The sequence below is a fragment of the Opisthocomus hoazin genome, chromosome 1 (assembly GCF_030867145.1).
Source record: "Opisthocomus hoazin isolate bOpiHoa1 chromosome 1, bOpiHoa1.hap1, whole genome shotgun sequence".
Classification (NCBI taxonomy): domain Eukaryota; kingdom Metazoa; phylum Chordata; class Aves; order Opisthocomiformes; family Opisthocomidae; genus Opisthocomus; species Opisthocomus hoazin.
This window is the reverse complement of record NC_134414.1, coordinates 90,426,856-90,440,910: the sequence shown is the minus strand read 5'-3', so window position 1 is coordinate 90,440,910 and position 14,055 is coordinate 90,426,856. Positions and strand designations below refer to the sequence as shown.

The 14,055-nt window shown below is 40.9% G+C and overlaps 1 protein-coding gene across 1 annotated transcript in view; it reads right to left on the bottom strand.

Annotated features, from left to right (window-relative positions):
- Window positions 1–14,055, bottom strand: part of REPS2 (RALBP1 associated Eps domain containing 2) — a 103,098-nt gene that overhangs the window by 29,949 nt on the left and 59,094 nt on the right. Inside the window, exons 12-13 of the mRNA XM_075428995.1 lie at window positions 10,575–10,617; window positions 7,871–8,007 (exon numbers count right to left, since the gene is read on the bottom strand). Of these exons, the coding sequence (XP_075285110.1) occupies window positions 7,871–8,007; window positions 10,575–10,617 (180 nt within the window). The remainder of the gene's footprint in view (window positions 1–7,870; window positions 8,008–10,574; window positions 10,618–14,055) is intronic.

Below are 14,055 nucleotides of genomic sequence, written 5' to 3'. Positions count from 1 at the left end.
AAATAGAAGACCCTCTCTTGTTTAACCTGTAGAGATGTTCTATGATGGACCGACACTTTTTCACGGAACAGAGTAACCCATGTGGGATCACAACAACAGGTCAGTGGGGCTTGGTAGGGCCAGTTGAGAATGTTTCATCCTTAAAAATTTTCAGTAGAAAAGATTTGACTAAAATTTCATTTTTAACAACCTGCAATAAAATGAAAACAGACTGCAAACCATTCTTCAATCCCAGAAGGCCAAGAATTAAGATTAGAAAAAATGGGAAAAAATAATTTTAAAAAAGTTTCATTTACACAAATTGTGAAGAAATAGTTACACTTGAAAGGCTGGTAAGCTTTACCCCAGTTTGCACACAAGTACTCTCTGGACTCTGCCCTTAGAGATAGGCATACAAATTTAAAAATCTAAAAACACAGAAATAAGTTACCTATCAGATTCCTACCATGCAATAGCCATTCATCCCTTTATGTCATTACTGTTTTCTCCAGCCTGTTCAACCTTAATGACATCCTTGTCCAGTTGGGCAAAGAAATAAGTTACATAGCTGTGAACACATAAATCCCTCATAAAAAATTCTAAAAGGCTGAGAGGTGTAAAACTCTTCCATTCAAATCAGAGGGAAGACATCAATATTTTATTCAGAATAAGCTCAGTTCAATGATCACATATATTCTGAAGAGGAACAGGACTAGAAGAAAACAGTAGCTCCAGTAACAGATCAGGAGCTGAGTCCCAAAGGAAAAACATCTATCCTCTGCTTCAAAACAATGTTTTTGCAACATTTATTTTAAGAAAGCATTTCATAGTATTTTCATTGCAGTGATACAGTGCTGGAGATGAATATGAAAAGCAGCTCAATTTTGTGTTCTCTATGGTTTATGAGTAAAAGAAATTATTAATTTAAATTGCAATTTTTGTTACAACCCTTACAACAAAGATACTAGCTTGACTCTGCACTCTTAACTCAATGAAGCTAGCAACATTAGAGCTCTTACATACTGTCCAAACCATATTCAGCGAAACTGCATATTTCGCTGATGGTATTTGCCATTATTGCCCTTCAAAAATAAAGGTTGTTCAGAATTGCCATCTTCCTAATTTAATGTTTTGGCCTGGTTAACAAACACAACACAACACTAACACGTAGGACAGCCTAGTACTCTACAGCATGAGTAAAACCCAGCCCTATTATCCAAGAATGTAACCGGATTTTACTAAATCAAGATCAATATGAGAGCAATAAGAGGAAGGGGTCCTGAAAATTAATTAAATAATTAAAAATTAAATAAATTCACTGTGATCTAAATTCAGCATAAAAAAGGACATTAATACTCTAGGTTCCCCTTGTCACTTCAGCTTTGAACTGGAAAGTTAGTAAAGGAATCTGTATTTATGGTAAAACAAACAACATAGCCCCCTGCATAACCCCTGAAAAGCTTGCCTTTAGTACCCAAGACTTGCAGACAGCACATATTTGATACGTGGACTGAAAACATTCAGAAATAGATAAAATGTGGCTGTCATTGGGCAAACATGAAATATCAAAGACACATCAACACACATTTACTATTCAGAAATCTCTACACTTGGCAAATAAAACCCACCAAGCCCGTATGTTCAAGGAAAGGTTGTGCTAATTGAATGAAGTAATGAAGGTTTGATGAAGTAAAGGAAGTAGCAAACAGCCTTCTTCAAAAGTATGAAAAAGAGAATAAAATGTGATACGGAACACCAGTCTTGCTCTAGCACTAATGAAAATGAAAGGGCGCAGAAAGAAGTTTCCACTGAATCTTAAGATAAAAGTACCACTTTAAACTGCATAGCAAATGTGTATATGAAGGAATACAGAAGTGACGTGGGGACACATTTATATCACTATGACAGAGTGACTACATTAGTGGACAAGGGCAGAGCTATGTATCATCTATCTGGACTTTTGTAAGGCCTTTGACATGGTTCCCCACAACATCCTTGTGTCTAAATTGGAGAGATATGGATTTGATGGGTGGACTGTTTGGCGGCTAAGGAAATGGCTGGATGGTCGCATCCAGAGGGTAGTGGTCAACAGCTTAATGTCCAGAGGCAGATCAGTGACAAGTGGTGTCCCTCACGGGTCCGTATTGGGACCAGTACTGTCTAACATCTTCATCAATGACCTAGACAACAGGATCGAGTGTACCCTCATGAAGTTTGAAGACATCAAGCTGAGTGGTGTGGTTGACATGCCTGAGGGACAGGATGTCATCCAGAGGAACCTGGACAAACTTGAGAAGTGGGCCCATGTGAACCCCATGAGGTTCAACAAGGCCAAGTGCAAGGTCCTGCATCTGGGTCAGGGCAACCCCCGGTACCAATGCAGGCTGGAGGATGAAGGGATTGAGAGCAGCCCTGCTGAGAAGGAATTGGGGGTACTGGTGGATGAAAAACTGGACATGAGCCACCAAGGGCCACTCACAGCCCAGAAGGCCAACTGTATCCTGCGCTGCATCAAAAAAATCGTGGCCAGCAGGGCGAGGGAGGTGATTCTGCCCCTCTATTCTGCTCTGGTGAGACCCCACCTGGAGTCCTGTGTCCGACACTGGAGCCCTCAGCACAAGAAGGACATGGACTTGCTGGAGCAGGTCCAGAGGAGGGCCACAAAGATCATCAGAGAGCTGGAGCACCTCTCCTGTGAGGAAAGGCTGAGAGAGTTGGGGCTGCTCAGCCTGGAGAAGGCTCCAGGGAAACCTTATAGCAGCCTTCCAGTACTCAAAGGGGGCTTATAAGAAAGATGGGGAGAGACTTTTTACAAGGGCTTGTAGTGACAGGACAAGGGGTAATGGCTTTAAACTGAAAGAGGGTAGATTTAGACTGGATATAAGGAAGAAATTTTTTACAATGAGGGTGGTGAAACACTGGCACAGGTTGTGCAGAGAGGTGGCAGATGCCCCCTCCCTGGAAACATTCAAGGTCAGGCTGGACAGGGCTCTGAGCACCCTGGTCTAGTTGAAGATGTCCCTGCTCACTGCAGTGGGGTTGGGCTAGATGACCTTTAAATGTCTCTTCCAACCCCAACTATTCTATGATTCTGTGATTCACTTACAGGAATACTGACACACACCAACAAATCTGTTCCCTTGCTCCTTTACTGTGAACACCACGTTTAGAGCAGAGTGGACATTTTCTTGTTTGGCAGCCACCACTAGCTCAGCACAGATAAGTAGCTGTAGTTAGGAAAACATCATCTGTAACAGACAATGCTGCACTTACAATAAAATGCTAGTTGTGTTTCCCTCTTACCAAGTGTGGTACTTAACACCTCACATTTTCAAAAGGGAAAAAAAACCATAAATACTAGCCCCACATTGCTGGCTGAAACTAGCACCCCCGAAGGAGCAAATCCAGGTTTCAGTGAGTATTTGCTTACAAGCCAACATAAGAAATGGTGCCTGCATTCCACGCGTTCTTCGCTGCAGGGACAGTCGCAGCAGGAGGCGAGTTTCAAAAGCAAACGAGTGCTCTGAACTGTCAGTGAAAAATTCATTTGTAAGTAGTTATATGGCTTTTTTGATAAATTATGCAGAGATAATCGATCTGCTTCCAAATCACCATGAAACTATGCTGTTTATGACAATTTTGTTGTTTCATCAAAGCAAATTCTCTTTTCCAAACAAGTATCCTTTGTTCAACAGAACTGTTAATTAAAAGAAGTTATGCAATTCAGAAATGAAACTAAATGGGAAATAAAATGTATTTCAGGGGCATCTGTATCAATCTAAAAAGAAGCAGACTGTTGTCACCGCCTATAATTGCCCAGAAGTAAATTTTTCTGTAGCTGTCATGGGCAGAAAACGTAACCAAGCAAAATGCCAGAAGACAATGGATGCATTTTTGGGTTTTAATACTTCAGCTGAGGCTTGCCCCAATCCCAGAACTACCTCAAGGCAGACCCTAGCTTACTGCTGCTGTTGAGGGTAAAAGGTGGCCAGGGACCTTGCTGCAGGACGGCCAGGCTCCGAGCTGCGCCAGTTTTGCCCCCCTCAACACCTGCTCCCTCACCCAGATCACAGGACAGACAGAAAGGAGCATGAGGAGTCCCAGAGGGCAACTAATTCTGCAAACCACCTTTGCAAACAGTGCAGGCAAGCTCTGCAGGCCACAGGCTCCCAGGTTTTACTCTGGGAGCTCTTGGCTTGTATTTGACAAGACAGTGGGCTGGAGAAGAAATGAAGATGTAAACCGGGTCATGTATGCACCCAAACTGACATTTTTGTTTGTACTTAAACCCTGCTGTTGTCTTTCCAGAAATGCATAAAACCTAGCCAAGTATTTTCTTTATGTGTACGCAGGCCAAATGCCACACAGTATATATTCAACAAGAAGAAATACATTGAGAATCTAGCAGTACTGAAATTTATTCAGATGCTAATGTAAAGACTACATGATAAAAAAAAAAAAAGAAGAGATTTCTGTCTCTTAACATCTCTCAACAGAAATTCACACATGGACATTTCAGAAGGTGGGTCTTTTCAAGAAGTTTTCTTGGTTTTGCATGTTTTTCATGGGTAACGCTAGTCACAGCGTCCCAGAAGAGTGTAGCTATGGAGTATGAATGATGAAGGCACGTCCTTCAAGTGCAGTTGTGTCCCAATTCCACAATTTTAAAGCCCAGTTTCTGTGGCTAATGCATTGCTGGACATCCCAGCCATCATGGATAAATGTTCTCTGGGTATATTTGCTAGGAGAGGGGCATCAATAAGGTGGTGGCAAACATGATATAGCTGCAGTAAATGAAAAAAATCACATACACCTCCCCCCAAAAAAACAGTGCCCACAACAAGGATCTGCCACAGTCTTTGGCTGAATTTACTTGAAGACATTTTTCTTTTTCTGCCCTTTAAAGATGAAATCAATAAAATATGCTCCAAACCACCGATGTCTTCACAAGTAAAGAAGTGATACCTACAGATTAACATGACCAACAAGGAAATGAAAATAAAACTCAGTACTACTGAGCACAAGTGTGTGAGCAGGTGTGGGAGCAGATTGTCCAAACTCCCCAAATCAGAATTTTTTCTGAACAAGAATTAGTAGGACAAAAAATAATGTACTGAAACAGGATTATTCTAATCATATTAGATATACCCTGAAAGCTATTAAAATGCTTGATTTTACAGTCTGTTTTTCTGTACTGACAGCTGGCAGTATGGTGGTGCTAGTAGGGATGGTCATTCCAGCTAATTTCTGTGGTTCAGCTGTGATAATTAGACTATTTTTTAAAACCTAGGAAGGAAGGGAGAAAACATTCAGTTGAGAATACATTAGAACAGAAAGTAAAAAACTGACCTGTGGACAGAAACACGTCAGGTTTGATATTTATGCCAGGCTATTTTATCCTAATAGCCAAAAAAACTGAACAAGTACATTGCCACCACATCATCTATATTGTAAATCTGTAACTGTAACATCTGATGGCAGATGGAAACTATTCTAACTTCATTTTTTGTACTGTCAGCAGAAATAAGAATATAGCTTGTTATTGTACAACTGTGTACAATTTACTTCACAGAAGCACGCACACACACCTTTTTTCTACCAAGGCTCTTTGGTTTCAGGTGACAGTTCTCATTGCCTCTGTCTTCCTACAAACTGTCTTTTTACGAAGTGAAAAGTGCACCTCAGTAAAGAGTTTGGCTCCAAAACAATGACCACTCCCTGAGGAAGAACTATCTCCAGATGAAAAAGGCTTTTGAAAATGATGAGACTGGAATTTCTACTGAGAAGTAAGATCAGTAGGGAAAAGGATGAAAAAAAAGGATGAAAAAAGTGAGGTGATCAAAACAAGAGAAGTGGAAGAAAAGAAAGCTGTATAAAAATCACATTACCAATAGGATGTTGCAGAACAACAACTATCAGGGATTAAATGACAGGGAAAAGCGTGCATGTGATTCTCCATAGAACGAAGAACTGAAAATACGACTTCCAATGCAGTCATTGTACTTCAAAGCAGAGCAAGGTAAACTTGGGCCGCGCTGGGATGGGCCAATTTCATCTCCTCCTTCCGATGATGCAGATTCATTTGAACTGAAACCCTTCTTCAGGCTGGCTACAAATTGTTTAATGAGTTCTTCCTTGAAATCTTCAAGGCTACAAACTCCTCCTTATTCTTTCCCAATGAGTATTTACATTTTTGACACAAAATGAACAGCTCCATTAGAGGAAGACAACCACAAGTATTTAGCATTGCCATTAGGGGACATTCAAGCAAGCAAAAAATGACAAGCCAACACCCTGCAGATACAGGAGGAAGCTGAACCTCTGGGAGACCTTCCACATTTCTGCAATCTGGTAGCACACTATATTTCAGATCTTGTCAACCTACAGCAAATTTTTGTTCCAACTATAAATAGCTGTAAATTTGAACCAAATATGGTGAACAGTTTTAGGGTGACCAGAGCACTTTTTTTTTGCAAGCAATCAACGGCCTACCCTACTTACATTTCCAGTGAGGAAACCCTCCAAAAAGTACTGATAGGAGGAGTCATCCTTTCCTGCACTCACTATCGCACTGTCAGTTTGTTAAGTTGCCCAGAATAAATCGTTACATTACTTCAAAAGTAATGGTGACTTTGAAAACAATCCATTTCAAAAGCAAGATGTTACTTTTCATTCACAGAATGACTTCTTTGAGAATTTACATTCTCCTTTCATTTGTGTTCCAAGAGAAACCTAAATCCAAGTTTACTTCCTTCCAGTTATACTTTTTATCTGGATTCCAAGAGGATCTGCTGCCTTAGGAAAATGTGTACTTGGCTCTGTTCTGTTTTATTTTGATGTATAATGAAATCAAAATTGGAGGCAACAGAACCCTGAACAATAACCACAGTCAAAGACCAGGAATTGCTTCTCTGTTGGGGGGGGGGGGGCGGGGAACAAAATGTTTATTCCTATTGAGTTGCAAGGTTCAGCACACATCGGAGGACTCTTAAATGCTGTCTCGTGTTTGCATTAAAGAAGTCCCATACAGGAAGAGGTGAAACCCTTTCTTTTCTGCTCCAACAACCACATTAGGGAGCCCAGTTAAAACGTTCCTTGACACAGTGAAACCTTGGCCTTCTTCTGAAGCATAAACACGACCATGTTTAGCCTAGTCCTTGAGTCAGATGATTGGTGTGCACAGCATGAAGCTCTGGGCTGGTTCAAGGACCCTGCTAAAGCCCAGTGATGCTGGGCGACTGCTGCCCTGAACAAACAGCTCCTCTTTCCACCGCTCGCTGTGCAAGGCAAGAGGAATGCTCAAACTCCAACATGCTGGAGAGCCATTTTCTTTCCGTTCACTCCAGCTACTGTTCTACGTTTTCTTTCTCTCCCCTCAACATGCACCCCTGTCAAAAGAAATTACCCTTTCTTTTTACTCAAAGAAAGGTTTCTGATTGCCCCCACACACCTGTTGGACTTTAACATCACAAATGTTTGCACACAAGAAATCTCACTTTCTACCAGTTTCAACATTAAGAGTTTTCTTTCTGCTTCTGAACTACAAAAAACAAATAGTAATAAAAATCAAATATATTTTAGTTACTGATGAGAGTTGTCTAAGCAGCCAGACTAGTTATAAACAGTCAGTGATGACAGACTACCATATGTTAAGCTTCCCATTATCGTGCCAGAAAACATTATAATCACCTTAATTATAGCAACAGTGATTTTTTTCCCTCAGTGGCGAAGTAACGCAATAAAGTGCAACTAATTCTGTCCTGTGGTGTATTACGGTCCATAGCAAAGGCAAGCATATGCACATATTGTCCAGGTTGTGCAAACAGATCAAGTTGCCAAGTATGCAGCTAACCTAAATGGTCTCAAAACAGGGAAAGAAAGCAAACTTTACCTTGTGTGTTTTGTTGAAATATTTTGTTCAGATCCAAAGAGGAAGCTCTGGAATGTGATTTCTGTGGCCTTGGAGGTGGAGTAGGAGGTTCTTCTCCCTTTTTCATAGCATCTTCTATTGATGTGCTAGAATAAGACCTAAGGAAAAACGGGGGGGGGGGGGGGGTTGTGGAATGCAGAAAATATTTTATGTCAGAAATACATTTTGAACAACTACAACAAATAGTACCTAAAAATACACTGACCAGAACTCAGGTTCATGGTGGAAATTCCTTGCCCTAATGACTAAAAGTTTGCCCTTAGGACAGATTTATTTTGCAACAAAGGAACCTACTGGTCTGAAGAAAGGAACGAGTCATACTTACAGGGCTAGTATTTTTTATGGCCCTTTATATCACAGCTTCAGGCCTTCTTACATAACTTTACCTGTCAACAGGATAATTGTAGCAACTATTTTGAATAAACCTGGGGAAAAATAATTTATCTCTTACAGTTTCTGTTGTCATTCCCAACTGCAAGGGCAGTGCCTATGCAGGTACAGATTCAACCTACCTCTTGCAAGTACACATTTTGTAATTTATAATTGTCTAACTATCAGAATAATTTTTTCGTCGCAAACAGTCAAATTCCTCAAAATCAAGAAAAACTGAATGGCTCCAAAGTTATCAACACTGGTCTAATACATGGCTTAGTACATCATTCTAGGCCCTTCCACAACCCATTAACCCCAATGCAGTGCATTTGCTAAGAATTTTGATTTTGCTGAATAGTGTCCAATATTTTTCAGCTGTTGTAGTTACCAGTTTTTCTGCAAGACCGAGAGCTTTGTTCAAAATGAGCATTGACAATGTGAGATGTTACACTTACTGTAACACATTACACATGACAGGCAAGACCAAAAACACATTTGAGTAGAACAGAAATAACACCCACTAATGGCAAACGGATCGTTTTTTTGCCAAACAGGCTGTTGTTAAAAAACAGCCCTGTAGTGGAACAGACATTTGGCAATGCTAATCCTATGTTTCTCATGTAAACTTTAACAAATACAGGAGTAAAAGCTGTAATTGCTTCAAAATTTACATGTGACACCAAAACCCCTGCTGATGCTGAATTTATCTTGGTAGAGGTTTGAATTCCATAGCCCTATCGTATAAGATTTAACCCAACCACCCTGAATTAATGAGAAAGCTTTGAACCAGGATATTAAGGTTTTATACTTTCACTTTCTATAGTATGCAGTCTGTATTTTACTTGCATTGAAATTGTACAACCTAACCGTTTGAGAGTTTTAATTTTTAAAAGATTGAGTAAGACAACAGCTACCAGGCAAAAATACACCTGCCCCAGCAGTGCCAACACCGAGCCCTGTGACAGTGAATTGTTGCTTGCAGCAGGCAGACCTGAAAGTCGGTTAAGAGTCAGTAGCTAAGAGTCTGCACAATTTACACTAGAAAGCCTAGAGCAGAGAGCTGTAACAGTCTCGAATCGTAGCCTCTGGTGGTCAGGCACCCCTGAAGACAGAGACCCTTGAGGTCAGAGAGTCCTCCAGGCTACGCGGGGTAAGCGCAGCAGCAGGTCTCAGTTCAAGGATGTGCTCAGGAATTTTTAGTCTCAACTTCTGCACTGAAGTAGTGACATGTAGTCAGATGTGACAGTCACATGTGACACAGTAGTCACATTCAAGTGACTTCTTTCAGACTTCTTTAAGCATTTGCTATTTTATGTATTTTTGCATAAAAAACTTGTTACATATTTTTAGCATATTTGCAATTTATGATTCAGTAACACAGCAAGAAAATTTAAAACAGTATGAAAACTAAAAGGCTTTGGCTAGCAGCAGAGAAATAGCACACAAGGCAGTTCAGCCTTCCTGGATGTAGGTCCTAAGAACAGAGGATTTCAGTCTTCATTCATCATGCTTATAGCTGATCCTCTCTTATTAGAAGGCTTTGACAAGCTGGTAAGGAGGGAGCTCCTGATTATACTCTCCATTACCAAAGAAAAAGAAACTAACTAGCACCAAAAAAAAAGTTTGAAGGTGAATGCACGATATGGCTATACACCAGAATGGTGAACAGCCAAACCCAACACATAATCCATTTATACACAATATTTTCAGGCACAGGTTTCCCTTTTCTTCCAAACATCCAAATTCAGCAGGTGACATTTCTAGCTCACAACAGTGTAAGCCCATCACACACCAACCAGCCACAGTCAAGTACATGCACGCCAACGAAAGGATTGGAAAGGACTCACCCACATCTGAGCGCTGAGCTACTACTGCTGTTTCTGTGAGAGCGTGCAGTGTCTCCCTCCATACGCAACCACTGCACAGGTTTCAACAGCCCAAAAATTGCTGAGAACGTTCCCCGCAACGGGGTGGTCCCCACTGTCCCACCACAACACCCCCGGGCCAGTGCTGGAGACAGTCACCAAGCCACCACCCTGAGAAGGCAGCGGGGCTGGGCAGACAGGCAAAAGTCCCTGCACCTTATGACCAGAGATCACCAGGCCCTCAGGCAGTATGCATGTGGGGTGTATAGCTTACAGATCCCTCCTGGTAAACCTGTCTTTGATCCAAGCTGGACTTCCAGCACAACACCAATTAAAAAAAAAGATTAAAAAATGCAACAGTTCTCACGTCTTGTGTCTAACACCAGAGGAACATATGTCTTCTCCTGAAATAGAAATGAAAGCAGTACCTGGATCGTGGTCTGGCTTTAAGTGCATTAGATTCCTGAGCAGCTGGAACAGAAAAGAAAAAAGAACCACTAAAACATCATATTTTAAATAAACATCATTAGCTGCGGAATCAGGATTCATTAAAAATGTGAGTGTTGAAAATGTGGAACTGAGTGTGCTCATCTCACATGAGTAAGGAGGACTGATTTTCACTTCTCCTTCCCTTTTGTTTCAAGTAGTGTGTGAATGTCCTAAGAATTCAAAAGCCCACATGTAGTCAGAACTTCAACTTTTAGCGTGGTTACCAGAATGGCGGCAAAGCAATAGGTCTGATAGCTCTGACCTGTACTCCTGGGTGGAGTTGCGACAAAGCAACATCAACAACACCATAAACTTTCCACAGAAAACATCTCACTCCTAGTCCAGATATCCATTAATTGTTCTGCTTCCCACAGAAAACATCTCACTCCTAGTCCAGATATCCATTAATTGTTCTGCTTCCCAAAGCACAAAGGTTTATGTCCTTCCTAAATACTTTTAACTAATCAGTATAAACTTATACCTTCTTACCACCCACAAAAAAAATTAACACATCAGGTTGAGACTAGCGTGACACTTGGAAGGAAAGATGTTTGAAGGTAGAAAGCTTTACAGGCTAAGTGTTGATCAAACACATTTCCATCAATGTGAAAATAATTTTCTTTTATTTGGATGAATTCCAAATATCCTGCCATATGCAGGTTTTGTGTGATAGGAAAACATCAGTGCTGACTTCTCTGCATAAATCCTCGAGGCTGTTCCTTGGTTTACATAGTCTTTTTGTGACTTTTCTGTTATTCTCCTTACTAACATCAGATAATTTTGAGAAAACATATCTATGAGATTGCTTTCAAATTCAGTCCACTGAGATATCCTCAAGGTATTACAGCAGCATCAATGATCCTAATTCACACACAAAGTGAATCCTTGTACATCTCCCATTATTCTGCTCATCAAAGTACAACACTTAGGAGAAGCAAGTTGTTTGGGGGAAAAAAAAAATAATTCTCAGAGTTTCTAGCTTCCTTCAGATATCTGCCTACTTCCAAGTCAGACATTTATCACCAGCTACTACACAGCACTACCTGAGAACACAACAGATCCTCCAAAACACAGAGCAGGAGCTACCTGTGGTAGCAGGCGGCTAATACTGGCTTTTTACCAGCTTGCATTGTACACTGCACAGACGCTCCACAGGAGGCTTCCGTCCCACAGAAGACAAGAAGCAGCATATGGCATATGTATAGCCACACACTATTTCTTCATAAAAGAAACTGCTTTTAGGGTCACACACTGCTAGTTGGTGCTTTGGATGGAATAAACCCAAATGCAGCTGGCAGCGACACAAACGACTACTTATAAACCAAATTCTAGTAGATTATTGTCACCACAAAACTGGCTCACCGTCATTCCAGATTTCTGTGCAACAAACTCTTCCTAGCAACTAAAGGGGAGAGAGGGAATTATCATTAAAACATGCAGTGGTGATAATCCTCCTCTCTCTCTGCATCAAACTCCTAGAGAATACAGCTTCAGACTCTGCTTCCCTACAGCCACATGACCCAATTTTTCCAATGCTGAAACTGCTGATTATTAAATTACATGCACAATTATTAAACATATGGCACCTAGAAACAGGAAGTATAAATCCTTTCCAAGCTAAGCCATGTTTAAAAACCTTCAAATCTTACTTCTTTTATGGAGACCGCAATTCTGTTCATACTTCTTTTAGAAAGCCTTTTGTCTAAAAACCTGCAGGTAAAACTGACATGCAAACTCCCCAAGGACATCTTATTAGGGTAAACAGGAAAGCACACAAGGAAGAAAGAACCCCAAAATGACTACTAATAAAAAAAGATAGCAATAGAATACTACTGCCAAGGATTTTCTTTTAAGCTTTTGAAAACCCAGGAAATTCAAGGCTACAATTACACAATACCTGGACTTAGCTTTACCTTTCAAAAGTAGCAGTATAATATAAACAAGTATTATAAAGCAGGTCATTCATTATTAGGACACACAAATAATTGTGGCAGGATTTCCACAAAACATGCAGTTATTTTGGTATGCTCAGTCAATGCATACTTTGTGTTTGAGGTGCAGGTTTATACACATACATGACATGATCATTCAAGATGACACAAAACTAATTATCCAGTTCATCAGTTTTCCATATTACTACTGCTATGGATACATAAGCTTAATCTACACGAAACTGACAGAAGTTAAAGCTGTGCAGTAAATTACTTACATTTATTATTTAAAAGTTTGTACGATTCCTGCAGTAGTAGTGCCTCATGAACTGAGCAGCTTGGTCTGCACTCAAGTCACATACAATCATGAACTCTCATTTATTCATCCACAGGAGAGTGTGAAGGTTACCGTTTTGGGTGTTTAACTGCTCCCACACCCCTCTTCCAATACGACTTCAATTTAACATTCCAAAGGATGCTGATTCAGTAACTTTTGGCTGTAGCCTAACACCTCCTGCTCAGCTGGTGCCTCCCTGCTTTACAGGCTGAAGATTGGGTGGAAAACTGTACCATAAAAGGCGCAAGTATGCCACAGGGCTAAAGAAAAAACCTAAAGCATTCCGCACCAGTCTAAATAACCCCCACTGACTCCTCTCTTAATGATGGCCTAGGCAGAAACGTACAATTTAAACACTCGCAAATTTGGCTCTCAATCCTTTAAAAGTCTAAGGCTAGCAATGATCTTGCACTTAGAAGCTTAAATAAACTGGACAGATATTCAGAGATGCTGAGCGTATAAAGTTTCTACTGATTTCAAATTTCTAGTACTTCTGATGGCAAAGAAAACTTTCCCATAATGAAGCAGGGCAGTATCACCTTTCCTGAATTTACATGAACAGCCCAAACGAATAATCAAAGAACGATGTGAAATTTCTCCCACCTCATCCCAAACAAGTTTTCATCCTGAAGGTTAATGATTACACTGACCTTTCAGACCAGTGATGGATTCTGAAATAACCACTCAACTACTGTGCTCTATCTAGCCCAGTGGATAGATAAACATTTTTGCATAAATTGTGCTGTGCAACCTGAGAACGTGCTTGCTCAAACCCTCAATGTGCAGGACAGCTAGGGTGAAACCCCGAGAGTGACAGGAGTCATGGCAAAGGGGCGAAACTCTGCCACCACTTCCCTGGGGATACCAACAGCAACGCATTGGGAAGCCCTCCCTGACTAGGAGATGAATGACATGAGGAAAAGAGGTCGGTGGCAAAGGATATGTGCAGGTGATAGTAGGAGGTTTTTTCCCCCTCAGCATACCGACAATGGAATTGCTGAACTGGAAATAAAACTCCCCGCAGCACTTCTGGTCAAAATGGGGACAGGGAGAGCAGAACTGAAAATCTTGCAACCAACCACCCTCCTCTCCCCCTGCGAGGCAAGTATAAGAGAGAGAGAGAGAGAGAGAGTGTGTGAGTGTGAAGAAGAA